Source organism: Cryptomeria japonica, chromosome 4 (assembly GCF_030272615.1).
Source record: "Cryptomeria japonica chromosome 4, Sugi_1.0, whole genome shotgun sequence".
In the NCBI taxonomy this organism is placed as follows: Eukaryota; Viridiplantae; Streptophyta; class Pinopsida; order Cupressales; family Cupressaceae; genus Cryptomeria; species Cryptomeria japonica.
The window spans coordinates 701,830,229-701,856,128 of NC_081408.1; the positions used below are offsets into that span (position 1 = coordinate 701,830,229).

At 38.1% G+C, this 25,900-nt stretch overlaps 2 protein-coding genes across 5 annotated transcripts in view; both read left to right on the forward strand.

Moving 5' to 3' along the window:
* The first annotated feature begins 14,870 nt into the window (after positions 1-14,870).
* On the forward strand, positions 14,871-19,608 carry LOC131875517 (cell division cycle 20.2, cofactor of APC complex-like). 4 transcript variants are annotated; one of them, XM_059220088.1, is made up of 8 exons: positions 14,871-15,220; positions 15,316-15,588; positions 16,649-16,918; positions 17,013-17,591; positions 17,681-17,868; positions 18,051-18,146; positions 18,650-18,969; positions 19,087-19,608. In XM_059220088.1, the coding sequence occupies exons 1-5, from the start codon at positions 15,113-15,115 to the stop codon at positions 17,825-17,827; spliced, it is 1,377 nt and encodes a 458-aa protein (XP_059076071.1). In that variant the 5' UTR covers positions 14,871-15,112; the 3' UTR covers positions 17,828-17,868; positions 18,051-18,146; positions 18,650-18,969; positions 19,087-19,608. The 4 variants fall into 4 exon arrangements, with proteins under 4 accessions (XP_059076071.1, XP_059076070.1, XP_059076069.1 ...); XM_059220087.1 differs by lacking the exon at positions 19,087-19,608 and adding an exon at positions 18,414-18,548 and having other exon boundaries at positions 18,650-19,078; XM_059220086.1 differs by lacking the exon at positions 19,087-19,608 and having other exon boundaries at positions 18,044-18,146; positions 18,650-19,078.
* Positions 17,843-25,900, forward strand: part of LOC131875335 (cell division cycle 20.2, cofactor of APC complex-like) — a 35,509-nt gene continuing 27,451 nt past the window's right edge. The window contains exons 1-5 of the mRNA XM_059219428.1: positions 17,843-17,868; positions 18,414-18,473; positions 19,947-20,034; positions 20,124-20,235; positions 21,139-21,417. Of these exons, the coding sequence (XP_059075411.1) occupies positions 17,843-17,868; positions 18,414-18,473; positions 19,947-20,034; positions 20,124-20,235; positions 21,139-21,417 (565 nt within the window). The remainder of the gene's footprint in view (positions 17,869-18,413; positions 18,474-19,946; positions 20,035-20,123; positions 20,236-21,138; positions 21,418-25,900) is intronic.

Sequence of the window (25,900 nt, forward strand, 5' to 3'; positions counted from 1 at the left end):
TCATGGTACAAACTCTTATGTCAGAATGCTTTAGGAATTTGAAAATCTTCCCATTAGACGGAATACACTCTATGCTAAAGGGTGGAATTTTGCAGATAGAAGTCCAAATGCAGGAAGAAAACTATATATATATGTATGTGTGTGTGTGTGTATGTATCTATATATATGAATATTTATATATATCTAGCTGGAGCTGGTTTGACCGTAAATTAAGAGCAAATGTCCAGTAAAACCAGCTAAAACCTTAAGCGAAAATCAGTGAACTAAATAAAGAAAAAACATAATTAAGGCTAGATAGTATATAGATTAAGCATTCATGAGTCTTTTAAAATATAAGTCCGAGTCATACAAAAGCAGAACTATGAGAGTTTAAAGGTGACGAAAGGAAAAACCCGAGACAAAACCCCCCATTAATGGTCCAGTATTTTCATGCTCGCAACCCTGATAGCCAGAAGGGAACCAAAAAATGATAGAAGGCACCTCCTTCGGAAGGAGCCTCATCCTCTCCTTCCCTGCTTATGAGGGTTCTTGGTTCCTGAACATTCTAGGTTTGTTGAAGAGGGGTCGACAAGAGAGGAAGGGATTGGCATATCATCTGGGATGACTGTGATATTCTCAGCTTCAAGGTAATTGATCAACCATTTGTCCCGTGGAGGCTTTTTAACTTGCAGGAGCCATGAGAGGAAGAAGAAATTCCTGCTTCTGATAGGGTTGTAAGCTTCAAAGGCCGGTAGATACTCTATAACTAGGATAGGGAACCGATGCATCGATTTATTCATCCTAATAAGGACATCGTAGTCTCGGGGCTTTGGAGCAGCAAGTTCTTCATCAATGTTGACCACCACCCTCTCTAGTTTGCCCAAAATTTCCTTTTTGAAGACCTTTTTGCACAGTTTTACCACTACATCTCTGTCTTTCTCAAGATGCATGGCTATGGCTAAGAACACCGTTGCAATGTTAGGATTAGCTCTAGTCCGGTCCTCGTTTAGGATTATAGCACCAGTAACTAGGGGATTGTGGTGGACCAGAATGCCCTTCATTCTTTCCTCTCTGATTTCCCCTACAAAGGTCATCTGTCGTTTCAGCCCTAGAAGTCTTAGTGGGGTATCCATTTGAGCTAAGTGGAAGATAAATTGGGACATCAACCAAACGGTCTAAATATAGCTGGAGTATTAATGCTTCGTGAAGAACAACTCATCTTGTCATAGAAGATAAATGATCAAAATCAGAGGGATAGGATGCGTATGGAACAATCTTCAAGGATCTAAGAAATAATTACCGTCGTCTTAAATCCTTCAAGTGAAGGGTACTTATGCTTTCAAATCGTAGAGTGAGCGTCACCTCATCATTACTAGAGTGTTGTCATATTGGTACCGATCGAGGAGGAAATACTAGCGGAGGACATCCGAAAAAGCGAGGCAAATCTCTCTAAACAACTAAAGATTAAGCTAAAAGGGCTATACTAAGCCTAGAAGGCATAGAGAGGGAGATATGGCGAGCTCTAAAGGGATAAATAATATTTTGTTCCTATTTGAATACAATGTATATGTGAGTATTAATACCTATATAATCTACCCCTATGATTATCAGCATATATGCATATATATGAAATTGGATGACTACCTATATGTGACATTATGAACGAATAAGAGAGACACTATATATATATGATGGCATTGCCAAGGAATATGACCTCCTAGCTAGCTGCTCCTAGGTAAGCATGCTCAGTTGTTCTCCTAGAACCTTGTTTACCTATTCTGATGTCAGACATATGAGAGAAAATTTAAGATAGAGTCTCAGGGGAGGTGAATTCCATCCACTCCCAAGTTAGCTAACTCATCCGCCCTTTTGTTGCCTTCCCTATAGATGTGGTTGATCGTAACTCTCTCAAACCCTCTGCATAACTCAATGGCCCATGTCAATAGGGAGTTGAGTCTCCAATTGGGCATACTACCTTTTCTTAGAGCATTGATAATAACTCTTGAGTCCCCTTCAATATCCAAATTCTTCACTCCCATCTTTTTGCAAAGATTCAGGCCTTCCAGCAGGGCCACCAATTCTATCCAATTGTTAGTTTTGTTACCTATAGGGAATGCTCTGAGGGCAATTTCCTTTTCTTCCTAGTTATGGATAGAGCATCCTATCCTTGCCACCCCTGGATTGCAACGAGAAGCCCCATCAAAGTTTAACTTCAGCCAACCCTTACCTGGAGGTTGCCACATACATTCAGCTCTTTTCCATAGGTTTCCTTCAGGGCCATCCCCAACATAGGGTGGGATAGATAAACCCTTCCATAATCCCTTCATCTTCTCATCCCAATAGGATACTGAGCAATTCTTCTTTAGACCAAAGTTGATCCGACTGTTGATGAGCTCGATAATAGCAACCTCAATTTTATTGATTACCCGATTCACCTCTAGTTTTTCATTTTTGAAGAGACTTCTATTTCTTTCCTTCCACAGTTCCCAAATTATGGATGATGGAAGAGAAATCCATAGGCCTTCAAATAGACATCCATGTCTTAGGATAGGCCAAGCTTTGAGCATCCCTAAAATAGTCTGGGGAAAGGCAGAGGACCAACCTAGTTTCTTGGTAAACCAAACCCAACATTCGTTTGCATAGGTGCAATTGAGGAGGAGATGGTTTGTGTCTTCTTCATTCTTTTCGCAGAGAGGGAATCTACTAGGTCCCTCATACCCCATCCTCCTGAATTTATCCGTGATCAAGAGCTTATTCTGGAGAGCAAGCCATGTGAAGACTCCAGCCTTGGGTAGACAATATCTGTCCCAACAAAGTTTCAAAGGCAACTTTGTCTTGGTTCTAAGGTGGGCTTTGGTGATGTGAGAATACCCATCCTTAGATTTATATTCCCCATTCATGGAGCCATCCCACATGAGCCTATCCTTGTTAAGACTAAAGGAGATGTTTCTTTCTTTTAGAATTGCCATGAGTTTGTCTTTATCCCTTACAGGGATATCCTCGTTTTCTCTGTCTATCCATTGCCACCCTGCCTCCTCCTCTGAGGGGGAGATGTAGTTCCCTAACAGTTTCCCTCGATTTGATTCTAGGAGTGCTCTTGTAGGCCCAAAGTCATAGATTTTCTTGATCGCCTTATACCCTCCCTAAGAGTCTGACCAAAACAAGATATCTTCCCCGGAGCCTAGGTTCCTAGTGAGTTTATCTGAGATAATATTTCTACACTCCAGCATGAAGCTCCATATGCGAGAGCCTCTATGAGGGTTGTCTTCTCTAAATATTTGGGTAGGGTTATCTCCATTAAGGTATTTATGGTACAATACTTTTGCTCATTTTAAATGCAGATGTATGAACATTCTCCATACTAACTTTGCCCCAATGGCCCTGCTTTGGTCACAAAATTTTTAATGCCGACACCTCCTTCTTCTTTTGGTCTACAAATCTTATCCCAAGAGAGGAGTGATAATTTCTTATTTTCACTAAGCACCTTGCCAAAAGAACATTCTTAGGTGTTTATTTAGCTCATCCTGTTTTTTGGACGATAAATTGAGACAAGAAAGTTAGAAAATGGGCATTGCTGCCAAAACTGATTTGAACAAGGTTGCCCTTCCTGCGGAGGACAACCATCTACCTTTCCAAGTATTAATCTTCATCTTGATTTTGTCCACCATGAGGTCCCAAGACTTTGATGTCCTACTTCCTTTATCCAGAGGGATGCCTAAATATTTGTAAGGAAGGATACCTGGCTTGATCTCCAAGACCTTGCATATCTCTTCCTCGGAAGTTGTATCTATGTTGAACATCAACACAACCGACTTCTCCAAATTGACCTCTTGACCCGATGCTTCCCTGTAGGATTTGAGGATACCTTTGAAGGCCCTTGCTTCCCTAATATCGCCTCGCCCAAAAAGCATTGTATCATCTACAAATTGCTGGTGGGTGATGGGGGTTAGACCACTGGTGATGGGTATACCTATGATCCCACCCTCCCCTCTAGCCTTTGAGATAGACCTCCCTAGAGCCTCTGCCATAATGATGAAGAGGAAAGGAGACATAGGGTCTCCCTGTCTTGGACTCCTAGAGCTGCTAAAAAAACCTTCAGGTGTGCCATTGACCATGACAGAGAATTTGGGGGTGGATATGCATTAAAAATTAAAGTTGATCCAAGATTTGGTAAAGCCAAATGCTTCCAAACATTTGCACAAAAATCTCCAATCCACTTTGTCATAGGCTTTGCTGATATCTAATTTGACCAACATCCTTGGTGCTCCATTAAGCTAGACCGAATGAATAGCTTCCTGAGCTATTATTACCCCATCATAGATTGATCTATCGGACACAAAGCTTGTTTGTTCTTTGCTAATGATGATAGGAAGAAGTTTCTAAAGTCTAGATACTAAATTTTTGGTAAGTAGTTTATAAAGGATGTTACACAAGACAATGGGTATGTAATCATTAAAGCTATTTGATTTCTCTTTTTTAGGAATTAACACTAAGAAATTATTGTTGATCTCTTTTAGTATCTCACCTGAGTTTCTAACACCCTCTAAGGCCTTCGTTATCTCTTGACCCATAAATCCCCAACATTTTTGGAAGAAACTGGTAGGGAAGCCATCTGGGCCTGGAGCCTTATCTGGATTCATTTTCATGAGGGCATATTTAACCTCCTCCTCTAAAAATTTCTCAAGCAGACATCTGTTGTGTTCTACATTAATGAGTTTTATAATATTAATTATTATATTATGTTGGCCCCTAAGGTTGGAGTCAACGATGTTGTTTAGGATGCCTTCAAAGAACCTAACAGCTTTCGCTGCCACCTCTAACGGGTCTACCAGATTAACTCCTTGGTAGTTCTTGATGTTAGAGATTTGGTTTACCCATCTTTTCTGCTTGGTACTGTTGTGAAAAAACCTTGTGTTGCGATCTCCATCTTTCAGCCAAGTTTCCCTGGATTTTGTCTCCAGAATATTTCTTCTTTAGCCAGAATCTTTTCATACTTTGTTAGTAATGATTTTTCTTTAAGGCAGAGAGGTTCGTCCATCCCCCGATCCAAAACTTCCTTATTAACATACTTGAGGTCCATTTCTACTAAGAGTTTCTTGTCAAAGATGTTACCGAAGTGCTCCCTATTCCACTCCAAGAGCCTCCTTTTGATTAACTTTAGTTTGTTTGCAACAATATAAATATTTGAGCCTAAGAATTCCGATTCACTCCACCATTGTTCAATGACAACGTTGATGATGCTATCATCCTTAAACCACATGCTTTCGAATTTGAATGGGTAGTTTCTAGGTCTATGCTCTGTCAGAATGTTAAGTTGGAGTGGGTAATGGTTAGAACCGGACAAAGGCAGGATCTCCGCATCCATTGAGTAATTAAACTCCTTGAGCCCCCCATGGATGAAAAACCTATCAAGCTTTCCCGCAATATTTATAAAGCCTTTCCTTTTGTTGTTCCATGTAAAGGTGTTTTCTGCTGTCTGAATTTCCAACAGGGAATTCCTATTGATCCAATCATTGAAGTCAAAAGTCGCGGTGGGTAGCTTGTTACTATCTCCTCTTTTGTCTGATGCCTTAGTGATGGCATTGAAATCTCCTCCAATAATACTTATCTCATTCAGGTTGTTTTTTAAGAAAGTCTCAAGTTCCAACCAAACTTGAGCTTTATCCCTATTCTGAATAGGACCATAAACATTGATTGGGTTAAAACTTAACTTATTATTATAGCAGGTTACCTTTCCGCCTATCCAATTCTATTTTATCTTTGAAGGTGAAAACGAGGAAAATCTTGGATCCCAGATGATTTCCAAGCCTCCTAAAGCCCCAAGGGCTGGGGAATGCTTTAGTTTTCTGAAACCTAATTTCTTCTCAAAGAGGTTTATCTCAGATGAGTTCATTTTAGTTTCTTGGATTAGCACCCCTTCGTCACAAGACAAACAAATGGAGGCCATGTCATTGGCAAGAGCTTGATTATATCACTGTTGCTCGTGTCTTATGCCACTTTCCATGCTCAATTGTTGTTTTTCAATTTTTTTTTAGATAAACTTCTTTAACTCTCGTGAAGAGTTAATCTTTTACTCTGGTTCAAGTGTAACAAACTATCATAGCCTGGCGAGTACATATACTTAATTGCAAGCCTTGTCAAAGGTCCGAGAAATTTTGGTTAAGATAGAACAGGGTAGCTTTATTTTCCTTTTTAGCAATATTATGTACTTTGAAAAAGAAAGGCAATTTTGTCTGTGAATAAAGTTGCATCATTTTCCATTTTATAAATCCGCGTGTTTATGAATTGTAATGTGAGTCTCTGTGAGGATTCAATTCAATTGTGGAATTTGCAATCTTTCAAATGCAGTGTATATGAATTGGGTGAACCACGTTAAATCTATGGGTTATTATGAGTTGTTGTTTTATGTACTTATTTTGCATTATATTTAATATTTGTTATTTCTCTAGTCTACCTAAACCCTAACATTTACATATATATAAATAGTAATTATTGAGTTGATTGCCTATCATAATTTGGTTGACTCTTTCTAAATTAAAAAATTAATTTAAATTAATATTCTGTGTTGGCCAACTCATATGATGCTCGACCCCCATGTTTGGCACCCAAATTAATTATTGATGCATGATTAATATAAAGGCAGTGACCACATTGGAAAGACAATGAATCCATGTAAAGAAGGTAGCAACCAAAAGATTTTTTTATGATTATTAAAAGGCAGTGATCCAAGTGAGGCACCAATTAAGGGAAATAAAAGAGAGTATTCAAAGTAGACAAAATGATTATGGAAAGGAAGAAATGTAAAAGATTTGTTGAAGATAATAAACAACATTTTAGAAGGCATCAACTAAGATAAATAATGGACAATGAAAATAAGGCATAAACAAAAATTTATAAGAGAGAGGGCCCTATAATGGGGCACCTTAACTTCAAGCCTCCCAAAATATGTCTTAAATATTTTAATATTTTTGAATTTTGTACAACTACTTATTTGTCAAATCCCCTACTTAAAAAAAATCATTTTTAAGTGCACATGGTCAAATATGATGCCACATCGCATGCTTTCTTTGCCAAGGTGTTCAAAATGGTCCCAAAAATAAGTAAGAACCATAGTTGTACACTAAGTCATGTTTATTGATGTGTTTATGTGGCATCACATAGTTAGTTGCTTTTTCAAATTTATTGGAATAGTTTTGGGGATAAGTATTTCAACATGGCACTTTTGTGCTCCACTAATAGATTAATTGTGCCCAACTACTACCCCAACTGTTGGAGCCCACACCACTAATATGGTTTTGCTCTTGTTGTGTAATACCAATCTCTACTTAAGATTCTTAATTACAATTTTAGAAGGAATCAACTCTCTCCTCTTATATCCCCCTCTATCTATCTCACCCCTATCTCTCCTCATCTAGGTCTCTCACATCTCTCTCCCCTCTAGGTATATCACCTCTCTTTTTATCCCCTCTCTAGTTCTCTCCCTCCATCTCCACCTCTTTGTCCTTACCCCCTTACTACTCTCCCTTTGTAAACTCTCTCATTTTCTACTCTCTCTCCCATCACTTTTCTATCTCCTCCTTCCCTAGGTCTCTCACTCCCCCACCCTATTCTCTAAATAATTTATATACCATAAACCTTATACAAAATAAGGTGGAGGGAGAGGTAATGACCTAGAGAGCAAAGGGAGGGAAAGAGAGGTGGAGAGGGGGGAAGAGAACTTGAGAAGAGGCATATAGAGATGTGGAATACCTAGAGGAGGAGAGAGAGGTAATTACCTAGAGAGAAAAGGGAGGGAAAGAGAGGTGGAGAGGGGGGAAGAGAACTTGAGAAGAGGAATATAGAGATGTGAAATGCCTAGAGGAGGAGAGAGAGGTGAGAGACCTATATGGGGAGAGAGGGATGAGATAGATGGAGGGGGATATAAAGGGGTGAGTAATGAGATATGGATGGAGAGGTAGAGAGGTGGAGAGGGTGGGACGAAGAATATTAGAGCGGTGGAGAGGGTTGGGACGAAGAATACTAGAATAGTGGAGAGGGTGGGATGCAAAATCCTAGAGAGAGAGAGAGAGGAGAGAGAGAGAGAGAGGAGAGAGAGAGAGAGAGAGAGAGAGAGAGAGAGAGAGAGAGAGACCGAAAGAACAAAGAGGGAGAGGATTAAGAGGGGATGGAGGGAGTGAGAGAGAGTTAAGAAAGGGAGAGAGGGAAGGGAGAGAACTACATAGGGGGTAGATAGAGATGTGAGATACCTAGATGGAGAGAGTGAAATGAGAGACTTGTATGGGGAGAGAGGGGTGAGATAGAGAGAGGGGGATATAGAGAGGTAGAGATGTGGAGAGAGAGAGAGAGGGTTGGGAAGGGACTAAGAGATGGTGGTAAGGACAGAGGGGTAGATAGAGAGGGAGAGGGGAATAAAGGGAATGAGTGGCCTAGAGAGGAAATGGAGGGAGAAGAGCAGAGATAGAAGAACAAAGAGAGAGAGAGGAGTAAGAGGGAGGGAGGGAGTTAGATACTTAGGGAAAGAGGAAATAGTGATGTGAGGGGAGAAATAAGAGGATAGACTTCATAAAGTAATGGGGAGAGGGGAGAGGGAAAGAGATTGGAAGATGGAGGGAATAAACTAGAGAGGGGACAAATATATAGGTGAAAGACCTAGATCACAAGATAAATGGAGGGGGGTAGAAAGAGATGGGTAATGAGCTATGGATGGATAGGTAGAGAGGTGGAGAGGAAGGGAGGGAGAAACATAGAGAGAAGAGAGATAGAGAGGGGGTGGGATGGAAAAGGTGACGATTTAAATGATGGAGAGAGAGAATAAGAGTCAATGGGGAAGGGGAGAGAGATAGGAGTAAAGAGGGAGGGGGAGATAGAAAGGGAGATGGGAGGGAGGGATAATAAGAGAGATAGAAGAGAAAGAAAACGAGAAAGAGGAGTAAGAGGGAATGGGTGGAAGTGGTAGACACAGAGTGATAGACTTGGGGAAGGAGGGGAGAGAGAGAAGATAAAGCGAGATTTTATAAAGGGTAGCGGGATGGGGGAGGAAGATAACTATAGAGAGAATAGATGGATAGGTACTAGACTTAAAGAGAGAGAGAGAGAGAGAGAGAGAGAGAGAGAGAGAGAGAGAGAGAGAGAGAGAGAGAGAGAGAGAGAGAGAGAGAGAGAGAGGAGAGAGAAGAGAGAGAGAGAGAGAGAGAGAGATATAGAGTGGTGGGTAGTGAGACATGGAGAGAGAGAGAGAGAGAGAGAGAGAGAGAGAGAGAGAGAGAGAGAGAGAGAGAGAGAGAGAGAGAGAGAGAGAGAGAGAGAGAGAGAGAGAGAGAGAGAGAGAGAGAGAGAGAGAGAGGGGTATACATGGAGGGAGTGAGATACCTAAGAAAGGAGGAGATAGAGCACTGAGGGAAGAGAGAGAAGAGGAGAAGAAAGTTCACAAAGGTAGAGGGGTAAGGGGAGGAGGAAAGAGAGGTGGAGATAGAGGGAGAGAACTAAAGAGTGGACAAATAAAGATGTGAGATACTTAGAGGAAAAGAGAAAAGGATGATAGACCAATATGTGGAGAGAGAGTGGTGAGATAGATGGAGGGGGATAAAGAGAGGTTGACAATGAGACATAGATGGAGAGGTAGAGAGGAGGAGAGGGAGGGAGGGAAAAATATATATATAGAGAGAGGTGATGATCTAGGCAATGGAGAGAGAATAAGAGTCAATGGGGAAGGGAGAGAGAAAAGGGGGTGGGAGATGGAGGGGGAGAGGGAAAGAAAAGGAGGGAAAAAGGTCTATAGAGGGGAGGGAGGGAGAAGAGGAGAGATACAAGAACAAAGAGATAGAAGAACAAATAGAGAGAAGAGTAAGGGGGGAAAGAGAGGTGAGATAGATAGAGGGAGATAGAGAGATGGGTAATGAGACATGGATGCAAAGGTAGATACCTGGATAGGAAGGGAGGGAGAAACATAGATATGGGAGAGAAAGGGTACTCAAGGGAGAGGTGAAGACCTAGAGAACTGAGAGAGATAATAAGAGAGGAAAAAAGAGGAAGGGAGGTAGGGATAGAGGTGTGGGTAAGGAGGGAAGGTGAGGGAGAGAGAGAACAAGTGGGAGAAAGCTAGAGAGGGGAGAGAGAGGTGAGAGAGAGAAGAGAGAGAGAAGAGAGGGAGAGAGATCGGTATAAGTTTGGGGGAGATACAAAGATACTAAGAGACATGGAGAATACTGAGAGGAGCGTGCAAATTACTAAAATTTAATTGTTTGAAAATCTATATGATCTTCTAAAACCTAGAATCTACATTATGTGACTTATACTTAAATGTTATAATTCATGTATATATATATTTTCTAGGAGATTGAGTTTGACTTGAGTTTGAAGCATTTAATTAGGGTGGGAAAGGGAGAGAAAGAAAATATAATTTTCTAATGCAATACATTCGGCACTCATCACATGTTTTACATTGGGAAGTACCAACCATTTGGGTTGGATTTTCCTTGGGCATTCAACCCAAAGGGTTGGACAACCATTTCGGACCAATGAGCGCAAAATGCCTTGATGGGGGCCCAAAAAAATTTGGCATCTTTTTGGTTGCACATCTTGGTACATTTAGTTGAGGACTCAACACCAAGGGCAACCTTAAAGTTCCCTTCCATCATAGCAAACGACATTCAATAATGATCCTCCTACTCAAAGCCTCAACCATGATAATGAAGAGGAAGGGTGAGAGTGATTCACCTTGATCAATACCATGATAAGAAGAGGAGAAGCCACATAGGCTCCCGTTAATGACAATTGAGAAATGCATATTTGATATGCAGCTCTAAACCCACTGTATCCAATCTTTAAAAAACCTAAAATGCTCCATAACATCCAAAAGAAACCCTCGATCCACTTGATCATAAGCCTTACTAATGTCAAACTTCAAAATCATCCTTTCTACCTTTGTTTTCCTTAGCATATTGATAGCCTCATGAACTAGAATATTGCCTTTAGCTATAGATCGACCCGAAATAAAGCCACTCTTCTCTTTTGAAATAATGAGTGGTAGCACATGCTTCAGCTTGTTTGCCATTACCTTTATAATAATCTTGTAGACTATGTTGCAAAGGGATATTGGATGAAATCTGCCATCACCTCAACCTTGGTTTCTTTGAAATGAGAGCAATAAAGGTCTTATTAAGATCCCTCAACATAACTCTATTAGACCTTTGATTCTTCCATGACAAACATAATAACCTCATTTTCCACATGCCAAAAATGTTGAAAGAAGTGTGTCGAGAAATTATCTAGTCCCAAAGCTTTATCTGGGCCAAGTTGGAAAGTATTTGTTTTGACTTCAATCTTTGTGATTGGGCTCATAAGCTACTCATTGGTAACATTATTAATTAGGACGAGAATATTCATCAATATCCCCGTTTTGATCTCTCCATCATCAACACCTTGTCCATTCAAGAGAGACTGAAAGTAGTTCATTGCCTCCTCATCGACATCTTTCATTGAAACCAGGGTGCCATCATTACCATTTCTGATTTCACCAATCGTGTTTCTACATTTATTAGAAATCACCAAGTTGTAAAAGAACTTCATATTTTTCTCGCCATTTTTGAGCCAACACTTTCTAAATTTTTGACACTAGAAGACCTCTTTCCTTCTCAGTAATTTCATGTATTCTTTTGATAGGGATTTTTCCAATTGGTAGTCCTCTCCCCACATCCATTTTGAATAACACTCTCTTTAGGAACGACAAGTTCATCCTTGATTCTACTCTTCTCCTCAAAATTGTTTTTGAGCTCGATTTATTCTACTCTTTTAGTTTATCTTTTACGTAGATGAGTTTCTTGTAATGGGCAAAAAGTCTAGTAGCTTCCACAAGAGGCATAACCAACCACCATTGAGTTAGCACTTCATCTAAGGATCTATCATGAAGCTGCACACATTCAGACTTAAAGGAGCATTATTTAGGGATAACATGTGGTTTAAAATCCAGTAATACTGGATAATGGTTTGATCCAGACACCAGGAGGATAGTAGATGTGAAGGTTTGAAGAAAATCATTCCAGTTTCTAGCTAGGAAGAATCTATCCAGCCTTTCTACATTTCCAGTGAAACTAAACCATCTATTAGCCCAAGTGAAACATCCATTTCTTGGGACGACATCCAACATGTGATTCTAATTAATGAAATCTTGGAAATATACTTGAGATTGCATTAATCTCCTTAGGATATGTTGTTTCTCATAATTATCTAGAGTTGCTTTAAAATCCCCTATGATGATTTTATTTGCATTTCCTAGGGCTGCAAAAATATTAATGATATTTGACCAAATCTCTCTTTTGCTCCTAATTGTTTTTGGTCCATGAACGTTTAAAAGAAAATATTTTTTGTAAGTCATCGAATGCAATATCCATGAACGCATAGTGTGAATCTCTATCCACCAACATCGCTTGTACCCTTATTGGATTCCATAATAAATTAAGACCCCTAGAAACCCCAACAACATACAAAAAATAGGTCTTCCATTGCTTCCATTTGTCCATCGATTTTCTATCATTGTTTAAGTTTAACTTGGTCTCTTGAAGTAAAAGTACATCCACTTTAGCTTGATCAAGCATCTCTTGTTAGGGGCAATGGTGCCCCTGAGATTCCACTTTAGAAACCTCATTATAACCCAGGCGAGGCCAAGCCCTTCCCCATTCTCAATTTTATTTGTCCCTTTGTATTATTAACAATACCCAACTGGCTCTTTGCAATCCCAACAATCTCTTTCTTAACCAGGTATTTGGTTTACGTCCTCTTTGGGCTTTCTTTCCTAGCTTTGTTTTGTTAAACTTCGATTGGCTTTGCTTGATTATTATGGTCTCCAAAATGTCATCTTCATACTCTTTGGAATTGTTGGACCCTCTTCCATTTCAAAATTATTTTCTGAAACTATCTCCGACTTAGTGTAGAAACAACCATAGTTGTATCCTCATGGGGAAAATTATTTATTCAATTTTCCACTTTATCATATATTAGAGTTGGAGGCTTCATTGGATCTTAATATAGGTTAGGGCCTCCATTAGTGCATAACTCTCCTCTTTTGGAATCTCCTTCTTTGCCAAGGGAACATCCTCTTATTGAGACTCCTCCACCTCAAGAATCTTGAAAGATTCCACCTTAAAAATTCCTTTTATATCCTTGAAGTTCTCCCGAAAGCAAAGTTATATAAAGGAATAGGTTTAAATTGAGGTAGATACATAAGGAGATTATTTTACAATTGTTCTTTGATATGGATTACCAAGTTCTTAAGAGGAGGAACATTATCACAAAGATACTGGTGGAATATTTTTCAAAAATTGCACCTTTCTTTGCATAACCTTCTCCTCCCAAGAATGTTATGTCAAGATCTTTTATTACTGTTGATTCTTAGGGAATTTTATATATTGAAATTGTATCTCATTTTGTAGCGAAAAGGAAGGGGAAATGTAACTATATGATTATTTGGTTACTAAAGTAGAAAAAAGAAAAAAAAGTCAAAGAGAAAACAAAGTTGATTCTAGAAATGACAAAAGTTGATTTTTTATGTTCTCATTTGGATTAATGAAACTAATCTTTCCCTACAGATTGAATGGAAGCAGGTTAACATTTTCGCTCACAAAGCATTATAGGATATTTGGAGACTCATTGAATGATCCTGTACAATTTATATAATAAGTTGAATTTCGTCAGCTCAATAATTGTCTTAAAAGAGTAGCTAGAAAAAAATATAATAAATAAATCATCTAAATCAATATTTATTTTGCATTTTTTGCTTATGAAATTGAAAATATAATGCTAAGATTTCAATAAGAAACTTATCCCATCACAAGTATTATGAATACCCCAATGGTTAAAATAAACAGTGGTTAAGGTATTGTTAGATAATTTCAAGCCATATGTAAAAATAAAAAGAAAAACCCACTAATGTAAAAGATGATAAAGAAAAGGAGTTCATTGATTTCTCAATTTGAGACAAACAAATTTCAAATTTTCTTGCCTAAAAACTAATGTTTTGATTATATAAAGGTTTATAGTGTAACATGAATTTTTGTAAATTTTTTTGTCCAAATTCTGTTTGTTGGTATTGACAATGTGTGTGTGATAGTTAAATTGTGGTGTTGTGATTCTTGCCAAGTCAACAATAAAAACGTGTAAATTCTCTTTAATTTAATTCACACCTTTTTCAACATAAATTTAGGTTCTCAATTTTTTTTAGTTTTATAAATATTCCTCAAAACTTTCAAAATATATTCATATATATTACGCATAATCAAAAAAATTGAAATTTTTACATCTAATAGCAAGAACAAATTCACTTTCCAACATAAACAAAATTTATCCTTTAACCATTATTACATCTAAGTGCTTAAACTCTCTAATTACCTTTCAAAATAACATGCTAAATTTATTATTTTCTACTCATTTTTATCATTTAATCTAATCTGATTTATTTTAATTAACCTAAATTAACTTTAAGAAATGACATTTTCCTTCACTAATATTTAAATATATTGAAAATTAAACAATAAAATATAATTTCAATATATAAATTATGCAAAGACCTAAATTCAATTTTTAAAAGATTAACTATATAAAAGTTATCCCTCTCAATTTAATTTTTGACATCACATCAACCACATATATATAAGTTTATTAAATAAATCAATTTTAACTATATTTGTCATATTTTCTAAATTGTGTCAATTCATAAATTAATAAATTTGATTAAATTACACAATTGTCATATACAATAATTTATAACTAAACAATGAAGCTCTGAAGGGACCGACATCCAATATAGATCAACCGTCACTAATTTCAAATTTGAAAAAAATCCCATATAAATAATCCATGGGCTTCAATATCCTTTCCTTCCCATCGACTCTCTGCTCTGTAACTGACTCATTTCAAATTTGGTGGTTGCAGGATTATGCTAAATTAAGGCTGGTTGGCTATATCGAATTGCTCGTCAATTTCCTCATTAACAGACTGCAAACTGATAACATACTCAGTACCTGTGTATTGTAATATATGTTTATTTTTTCTTTGCATTTCTTTGGTTTTTGTTTTCTTTTTGTGGTTTTGTGTTTTGTGTTGTTGTTGTGAATTACAGGTTTTATTTCAATTGTAAACAATGAAGAAGGCTTTTGGGTCACCTCAAACACCAAGCATCAGTACTCTTTCCAGAAGGCCTAAGATCACACGTCCTCTGCGAAAGCAATTGGCAACTCCAATACAAAATGTGTGTATTACGCTTCCCTTTTATTTCTTATAGAAATACAGCACATTTTAGGTTTTTTTGTGGGTGTTGAGATAATCGTTGGGTTGTCATTGCAGGGGGACAGGTTTATTGCTAACAGAAGTTCCATAGATTTTGATTGGGCTCGGTATCTGGTAAATAAAAGCAATATCATTGGAAATAAAGCCTCCATGGAAGAATATGACAGGGAGCCAGCAGCTAGTTTGGTTATTGATTCTAGTAAGATATCAAGAATTTTGAGCTTTAGTAGAAAGCCTTCTGGACAGGGATTGCAATCCATCTACTCCAAAGCTCCTTCTGTTGATACTAGAGTCAGAACTAGCAGATCACAGAGCCGCTACATACCTCAAGTAAGGGTTATTCCTGTGTTTTTTTTTTTAAAATAATGATTCTTTTGGTGAATACTTTAGTGTTCTTACTATTTTTAGATTCAATAGGTTTGGTTGGTTACATAAATTGATCGCCCAAGTGGCTCTAGGGTTCCGCGGGAATGCCCACTAATGTAGTAAACTTGTTATTCTCAATGATTTTGTTGTTTTGTGATCATTTTGATGGCTTACTCTAGAATTAGATTGAATCGACCATCCAACTAGTTAAGGATTGTTTGAAGACCTGATAAATTGTAGTTCCAATTAGCTTAGGATTCCATGAGTCAGTCCAAGAAGATATTATAGACACTGGGTTTTATATTATCTGTTATTCCAAGGCATCTCAATTTCAGATGTTATTGTTAACGCTGAACAAGCCTTTATGATTGATCAGTTTAATGTGTTGGAAGATCACAGAGATTATTAAGTATAACGGGGTTTAGGTGCTAAGGTTGAGATTTTTTGAGCAAATTTTCTAATGGGACGGGTGTAGGAATAATTTCTCTAGTTTAATATGAAATTGCCGGAGATTTGGAGACATTTTGGTTTCCTTTCCTGCATGTTAAAATTTTGTTTGATCCTTTGAGTTTGGTAGAGAATTTGAATAAAAGGTTAAGGATGGAGATGTCCTTTCGAAATATGGAATAGGATCATATGAATAAAACTATGACTATGTTAGATTTGGGCATAGTAGCAAGGAGATTTGAGCGGGGGACTAGGCCTGTCCTAAAAAATCAAGTTTCCTGATAACTATGAAAAATAATCAACATTGATATAGTAGATTAGAGTTTGGAAGAATTCACTTCCAGCATATTCAGCATTTGGATTAGGGTTTAGTGCTGTATAATTCCTAAAATTAGATTTATGTTTTTATTCAGATCTTGTACATTCGGTTGAGGTTTTGAGATTAGGTTACTCAGGATTCATCAGCATTACTTATATACTTATGCAAGGATTTAGTTCTCTGACTAACTAGCTTAATAAGAATTGTGGATCTTTATCTTAATTGCAATTCTTGTCTTTGAAATGCGGTTGTGTGCAGCATGCAGGGAGAACTTTGCATGCCCCATATCTTGTTGATGATAATCATTTGAATCTGCTGGATTGGAGTGACAGCAATATTTTGTCTATAGCACTTGGCAATGCAGTTTACTTATGGGATGCAAACACAAGAACTACTTCTGAGTTATTGACAGTAGACGATGATGTTGGTCCAATAAGCAGTGTCAATTGGGCACCTGATGGAAAACACATTGCCATTGGATTGACTAGTTCTGCTGTACAGATATGGGACTCTACATGCAATCGAGAGGTAAAGAAAACAAAGTCTTTGATGTCTTTACTTTTATTTATTTGTCTTCAATTGCCACCTTATTAACATGGCAGTACTATCGCATTGAATGCAGTTGAGATCCTTGAAAGGTCATCATGGCCGTGTAGGCTCACTTTCCTGGAATGACACTATTCTTGCAACTGGTGGTAGGGACAGTTCAATAATTATCCATGATGTCCGTATCCGTAATTCCAATGTTAAGACATACAGAGGCCATGAGCAGGAAGTTTGTGGATTGAAATGGTCCTTATCTGGCCAGCAACTTGCGAGTGGAGGCAGTGACAACTTGCTTCACATCTGGGACAAGAGCATGTCATCCTCTAATGTTAGAAATCAGTATCTTCACAGGATTGATGAACATTTTGATGCAGTTAGAGCCTTGGCATGGTGCCCTTTCCAGCACAATCTTTTGGCATCTGGTGGAGGTCTTGCAGACCAATCTATTAAGTTATGGAATAGTCTTACTGGAGCATGCCTAAATACCATTGACACCAACTCTTCAGTTTGTGCGTTGTTGTGGAATAGGCATGAGCGTGAGCTTTTGAGTTCACATGGGTATAGTGAGAACCAATTGACCTTATGGAAATACCCATCTATGGCAAAGACTGCAGAACTTACTGGCCATACTTCTAGGGTGCTGCATCTGGCACAGGTATGCATGCTATTGGTATATGGATACATTTTAATGCATGCACTGTTTGAATCAGTTTATGATAACCCTCACTATATTTTGTATTTTAGAGCCCAGATGGGTATACTGTTGCATCGGCTGGAGCAGACGAGACACTAAGGTTTTGGCAAGTCTTTGGAATTCCTGATACCTCAGGGACTACCAAAACTAAAGAGCCAGAGGGTACCCTCAACTCTTATCTTATGCATATTCGCTAGTAGTCAGTTGATGCAATGGAACGAGAAAATTTAAACTTCAGGTGATACTGGATTCTTTTATTTTTTTCATGTGATTCTGTTATATTCATTGAATAAGAATTTTTTGCACTACAGTAGTATTTATGGCTATGGTGTGCTTCATGGAGTTTATTTGCACTTATTTGTGCATCAGTGATCACATTTTATGCTAACACTGCCTGTGCTTTGTATTATGAGAATCCAGATGTATGTAGACTGCTCCATAAGCTTTGACAAGTCTTTTGAACTCCGGAATACTTGAAGGGGACCCCAAAGTAGACAGACATCAGGATGCCTCCAGGTGATGAAATGTTATTTTGTGGTTTACATAGTTTAATAATATTCAGGAGTTTGTTCTTTGAGCATGTTACTTTAAGTACTGTTTTGTGTTACTTGTGATTTCATTGCTTTTTTCCAACTAAAAAAGAAGGAAGATGTACATTTAATTTCTGCTCATGGACTAAGTCTATCATTTGCATTTCTCTTCTGTTTGTGAAGTACATAGTGCTATCTGTATTGTTTGAGTTTTATCTTTGTTAACATGCCTGCTTGCCTAATTCTTTATCAGTGCTACAACTGTTCCTCTTAAGATTAGCTATTATGATGGCTTCTGTATACAGCTATCGAGGTATAGTATGATATTACATGCTAGGCATACCTCTTTAACAGTCAAATAATAAGATCATTTAGAGGATTCTGCTTGGTGAGCTCTGCAACCATATGCTTATCTTGATGGATTTCCACTCTTAGCACATTTAAGACATTTTGATGGATTCTTATTGAGCTTATGTTATTAATAATTAGGTTAAGGATTCATCTTCAACAATCAAATGCCTCATTAGGAACGAGTTTGGGACGGGATATGCATTTATTCTCTGCTGCGCGGAGCATCATCTGCAAAGGAGGAAAACCACTTATTCTCCAGCCAAGAAGAGCTTTGCATTTTCAATGAGTTCTCAGAGTACAAAAGTGAGGGAATTTCAAGTGAGGAGAGCTACAATTTCTGTTAAGCGAAGCAATTTCTTTCTCCTCATCAAATAATAGGTTTGATGTTCAATGAGAGTCTCTTTTTGTAAAGGGAGAAATTATCCTCCTCAGCCAAGAATGGATTTAACATACCCTTGGTATGTTCTAGGCAAATTTTTAACTTCATCGTTTTTTAACTCTTTCATTCCGGTTTCATCTTAAGTATTGTAATATTTCATTACTTTATCTAATCCGTTTTTGTTGGAATTTTGTAGCTTAGTGCACTCGTGAAAGTGCCTATGTTTTTTCTTGGGCGTTTTTAAACGACGCTAACGTTGAGGAAGTCCAAAAATCTTGAAGCTTTTTGTCCTTAAAATGGTTACATATTCTCGTTCCCTTTCTTAAGAAAAGTTAAATTTAAGTTAAAATTCTTACTGCATTCTTAGTGATTGCTGGTGTAGTTGCAAAGTTGTAACCATTAACCTCTAATAAATTTCTGTAGGCCATTTTTAATTTAACTTGGGCATAATTTCCTGAAACGTTTGTTTTTCTTCCATTGAGTACCTGAACCACAGGCTAAACAGAAGGTATCCAAGCATTAGAGAGCCTGTATGACATTATACTCTTCTTCAAGAGAGTGACAAATGGGTTGTCAGCAAAATAATCATAATTAAACTTTCTTTTGTATGGAAGAAAATTTTCATTAGAAGAAATTATGTAATTTTTAATTTGTAAGAGGAAAAATATATTTGGATACTTTGGCAGTGTTTAGGGGGGAAGTAGTTTGTCTATTCGCACATATGAAATGCAAGTGAAAGGTTCAGCTGGATGGGGGTGTGGTGGGGAACAATAGGTAAGAAGAATGATAAAATTATAGTTTCCAAATTTATTTGATACAGCTAGTGGGTATGGCAACACAAAACACATTTTAATTTATATCTGAGGGAGAAGTTCAAACCTTGCATTTCTTTATTTTAAGAGAGTTTTATATTTCTTAACTGTCTTTTAACTGTTGGTGTTCTTGTTAATTGTTGTTATTGGTTTCAGTATTGTGTTCTTTGACATTTTAGAACTGTGTGTCTGGAGTGAGCTTAAATTATCGTGTCATAAATTATTGTGTTTTAACTTCTAACAGAATTAGTGGAATTGTTAGGAAATACCTATTTATGGCAAAGATTGCAGAGCTTAGTTGCCATACTTCTAGGGTGCTGCATCTGGAACAGGTATGCATGCTATTGGTATATGGATACGTTTGCCTGTCTGCCTTGTTTGAATCAGTTTATGTTAACGCTCACTCTATTTTGTATTTTAGAGCCCAGATGGTTATACTATTGCATCAGCTGGAGAATACGAGACACTAAGGTTTTGTCAAGTCTTTGGATCCCCTGATATCTCAGAGAGTACCAAAACTAAAGAGCCACATGGTACCCTCAAAAATTATCTTATGCATATTTGCTAGTAGTCAATTGATCTCATCAAACAAGAAAAATTACACATTAGTTTATTTAATAATGGCCAGTAATCAGGAAATCATGCTGAAGTTAATTTAGTAATGGCCAGTAATCACCAAGAATGCGGTAGTAATTTTAACTTAAATTTTAGCAAGTGATTTTTTACTTCAACATTGGTGGCGCTTATAAACGCCCAAGAAAAAACATAGGCACTTATTAATTTTTCAATATATTAATAAACGCCACCAATGTTGAGGAAGTCATAAATCACTTGCTAAAATTTAAGTTAAAATTACTACCGCATTCTTGGTGATTACTGGGTATTATTAAATTAACTTGAGCATGATTTCCTGAAATGTTTTTTTTTTCTGCCGTTGAGTACTTGAACCAGAGGCTAAACAGAAGGTATCCAGGATGGCTTGTGTGACATAATCCTCTTCTTCAAGAGAGTGAGAAATGAGTTGTCAGCAAAATGACCATTATTAAACTTTCTTTTTTAGAAGAAAATTTTCATCAGGGAATTAGTTTGTCTATTTGCACACATGAAATGGGGGTGTCCTGTGTAACAACAGAGAAGAAGAATGATAAAATTATAGTTTCAATATTTATTTGATACAGCCAGTTGCTATGGCAGCAAAAAATTCATTTTAATTTATATCAGGGGGAGAAATTTAAACCTTGCAATTCCTTTATTTTAAGAGAGTTTTATATTTCTTTAACTGTTGGTATTCTTGGTAATTGTTGTTATTGGCTGCAGTATTGTGTTATTTGATATTTTAGAACTGTTTGGCTGGAATGAGCTTGAATTATTGTGTTTTAACTTTTAACAGAAATAGTGGCACTGTTAGGTGATTGAATTGATATTTTTGTATACAGTTAGATTAGATCTCAGTTCAAATAGTTTTGAATTGCTTCATATCTGCGACAAGAGCATGTTGTCCTCTGATGTTAGTAATCAGTATCTTCACAGGATTTATGAACATTTTGATGCAGTTACAGCCTTGGCATGGTGCCCTTTCCAGCACAATCTTTTGGCATCTGGTGGAGGTCTTGCAGACCAATCTATTAAGTTATGGAATAGTTTTACTGGAGCATGCCCAAATACCATTGAAATAAACTCTTCAGTTTATGCATTGTTATGGAAAAAGCATGAGTGTGAGCTCTTGAGTTCACATGGGTATAGCGAGAACCAATTGACCTTATGAAAATACTCATCTATAGAAAAGATTGCAGAGTTTACTGGTCATATTTTGAAATATCCCCAAATAGGGGTGCTAAAAAAAATATAAACAATTCTGTAAACTAGGACAAAACTGACAAATTAAAACACCTCTACAAACTAGGGCACAAATCTGGAAATTTATTTGCATGTAAATATGTTTATTTCAAACCCAGAATTCTGATCAGATATCAGATCTGATTTGTGCAGCTAAAAATATAGATATTAGATTATTTCTGAGCTTAGGAAAATACAATAAAAACCTTCATTACTGCCCAGAATTTTCAGAAATGAAATACATTGAATTTCCTTCTACTTCTGAGGAAAAAGTAGAGATAAATATGCAGATTACAATACCAAAAATACCTCAGAGTGGTTCTAGCCGACCCTCAAAGTGGCTCTAGGCTCCCCAAAATGGTCAATGTTGGGTCTATTTTATGTGCTCCTCAGTAGCTGTCCACAAAGTACTCAGAAATTGATGGTTTGCAGCTGTAGATGATTCCAAATCTGAGTCTTCAGCACTGAGTTTGTCTTCCAATTTGGTCTCCAACCTGATCTGTACTTGCAGCTCTGAATGATAGTGAGCTAGGGCTTCACAATTGAGGTTATTCTGCCGAAACACACTCTTCTGCCTAGGGTGAGCCCATGTGTCACACCGAAAACAGGGATACTCAAGGTTTTATAGGGATACCCTATAAAGAGGAGGGAGAGGTGATAACTTATAGAGGGGAGGGAGCCAAAAGAGGAGAGATAAGAACAAAGAGAAAGAGAGGGATAAGGAGAGAGTGAGGGAGAGGTAGATGGGGAGTGATTAAGATACCTAAAGATGGGAGAGGTAGAGAACATGGGGCAAGAGAGAGAGAGAGATGAAAATGTGAGAGATAAGTTAAATTACAGAGAAAGATGTGCAAGGAGGTAGGGAGAGAGATGGTGACGTTGGGAAGTAACTAGAGAGGGGAGAAACCTAGAGCCTAGGAGAGAGGGGTGAGAGATCTATGGGAGAGATAGAGGGGGAGAGAGTGGTAGAGATGGAGAGAGGGAGAGATGGCAGAAGAGACCTAGAGAGGAGATAGAGTGTGTGGTAGGGAGAGACATAGAGAGAATAAGACAGGGAGAGAGAAGAGAGGGATAGGGAGAAAGGAAAAATGAGAGAGATAAGTCCACAAAGAGAGATAGGGTAATGAAGTAGAGATAGAGGTGGATAGGATGAGAAATAACTATAGAGGGGAGAGATAGAGGTGAGAGAGCTAGAGCCTAACAAGAGGGGTGAGAGAGATGATAGAGAGAGAGAGAGAGAGAGAGAGAGAGAGAGAGAGAGAGAGAGAGAGAGGGTTGGGATGGAGAGAGACAAGGAGAGAAATGTATGGTGAGATAGAGACAAAATGAGAAATGTATGGTGAGATAGAGAAGGAGAAACCTATAGAGGGTGCATGAAATAAATCAGACATAAATCATGCACCCTATTCCGAAATTCTTATACCCTGAAATTTATACCATATAAATCAGAGGGAGAAGTAATAACCTAGAGAGGGGAAGGAGGGAGAAGAGGAGAGACAAAAGAAAAAAAGATAGATAGAGGAGTAAGAAGGGATGGAGGGAGAGGTAGACATAGAGGGAGTGAGGGACCTAGATGAGGAGGGAAGAGAGAAGATAAGAAGAGAGTTCGTAAAGGAAGATGGGTAAGGGGGGATGAAAAGATAGGTGGAGAGGGAGGGAGGGAGAAACCTAGAGAGAGGAGAGAGAGGGTGGGAGGTAGAAGTGACAATCTAGATAATGGAGAGAGAATAAGTAAAGGAGAGAATAAAAGAGAGTGGTGGAAGGAGATATATATGGGGGTAAGGAGGGAGGAGGAAATAGAGAAGAGGAGAGGAATAAAGGGAGGGAGAGACCTCTAGAGAGGGTAGATAGAGGTGAGCGAAATAAGAGAGAGATTGGGAGAGAGAGAGAGATAAAGAGAATCATCAATACATAGAATACCCTCAACCCTATGTACCCTAAAGCCTGTATCATCAATCTTGTACCCTAAAATCTATAATAATACCATCAACCCTAAACCTTATACCCTCAACCATATAACCTAAACCCTATATCCGACACCATAAAGAGAGAGGAGAGAGAGGTGAGAAAGAGAAGAGAGGGAGACATAGGGTCTAGAGTTTGGGGAAGATAAAGAGAGTGAGACAATGCTAATAGGAGCATTGCCATTACTAAAATTTGACTATCTATAAATTTATATGATCCTCTTCTTGTTGGGATATTAAGATTGACTCGAGTTTTAAACATTTAATCAAACTTAGAGAGATTATTTTCCAATGCAAAAAATTTGGCAATCACCAAATGTTTTGCATTGGGAAGTACCATCCCTTTGCATTAGATTTTCCTTGGGCATCCAACCCACAGGGTTGGTTGACCATTTTATGTCAAAGACATGTTTTTTGAAAAGGAAGAAAAATCTTACACATGTTTTTGTCATGCTCTCCATCAAGTTTGCATGTGTTTCCATGCACATTTACAAAAATACCATGATGAAGATAAGCTCTCTCTTAGCTATCTAACCATATAATTTTACGTTTTGATTATGTTAAGGTTTTCATCTTTAATTTATTTTGTTTTTTATTAAGGGAAAAACAGGTTTTGAGGGGGACCCAAAACCCCATACAAGAGGTTTTGAAGGGACCTGAAACTCTTAGATTTTACTAGGATCTGGAACCTACAATGAGACTTCTACCAAAAAGATATGGAAATAAAATCAATAGCCTACAATAAAAAATCTGGCTAGTGCTAGCCAAAAGCCAACATAACCATAATAAAAAATAAGCCAACCAAACTAAGAGAAAATCAATACAAAACCTGCTGGCAACACAACCTAAGCCTTTATTTGAGGTTGATAGACTCCCTCAACCAAACATCAGGGATTTTCTGGGTTCCCCAACCTATATACAGAAAATTTGGGCAGCAAAAGGCTAGCCCAACCCTTAACCAAAAACTAACACAATCTAAGCTGGGCCCTTAAAATCAGCATCCAACTAGACATAAGCAAGGGGGTTTTGAAAGGCTCCCCTAACCTTTGATTTGGGTTTTAAAATGGCTCCCTAAATTACCAAGAAACAACCAGCATTCCCAAAGTAAAAAAATCACACCTTTAATAACAAAACACCCATCCACCTCAATAGGATAGTGACCCACCTCCATAGGGGTTGGAAAGGGGGAAATCATTCGTAAAGAGACCCAATTTGTTGGCCACAAACCAAAATCCAGTGACCAAAAGAAAGCACAGTGAAGCTTTGTTGGACAACTGGGTTTTGGAGAGGCACCCACAACCTCAATAGGGGAAAGAGAAAGAAAAGCAGAAAGTGGACCATCCTCTATTCTCCCATAGAAATAAAACAAGGCATCAACATCCCTTCACCAGTCCAAACTATCAAGATCATAACTGGCCACTTGACCAAAAAATCCCTTAACTACCCAATCACCATGCAACGACTCCACCTCAATAGAAGGGCACAACACCTCAAGAGAAGAACCATGGGAGCGAGCAATAAGAGAACAAACCCTCATAAAGAAACCAACAAGGGAATTATCGAGGGTACACACATAAGAGACAAGTCCCTCGCAGGTGTAAAACTCCATCTCCAAAGGAACAACCCCCACCTCAATAGGGGAAAAAAGGTCCGTTAGAAAGAGAAGCCACACCATCTGCAACCCAAGATCCGAACAACCTCTGTCAAACAAAACTGCCTCAAAAAAGGAACATCCAACTCTAACCGCGAAGAATATCTCCATCTTTATAGGAGATAAAACCAACGTTAAAGGCACAGAGAGCGAAAAAGAATGCCAAGAAGCCACCGAAACCCTAGGCATATCCACCCTAAACCAGTCCACCTCCATAAGAAAGGAGAACAACTCAAAAAGAGAAGAAGTGGTAAATATCTAGGAGACGACAACGACAGAGAGGCGAAACAAATGACCCACAAAGGACACAAAATGCATAAGACAAACCCCATCCCAACAAGCTCCAGATGGAGAAAAGGCTGCCAATGCATGTAAACAAGGGATCCGAACCACCACGCACTTAAGAGCACCAACCCAAACACCCACCCCCGCAAAGAGCCGGGGAAGCCGAACATCCAAAGAAACAGATCTAGACCAAAGCAAGGATGACGACGTCCCCAGCCAAGGTGCCCATGCAAGAAGGATCATCCTCATCATCATCTAAATCCTCCGCATCACAGCAGAGGTCAAAACCCTAGCACCAGGGCAGCTCCCGCTCTCGCTCATCCTAATAGATTAGCGGTTAGGCAACGTTAGTCACAAGCAAAGATTGAGAGATCTATTTTCTTTTGTTAGTGTGTTTTTTTTTGTCAAAAACAACATGTGTATTTTGGGTATAATTTTTTAACTCGTTCATCAAATACCGAA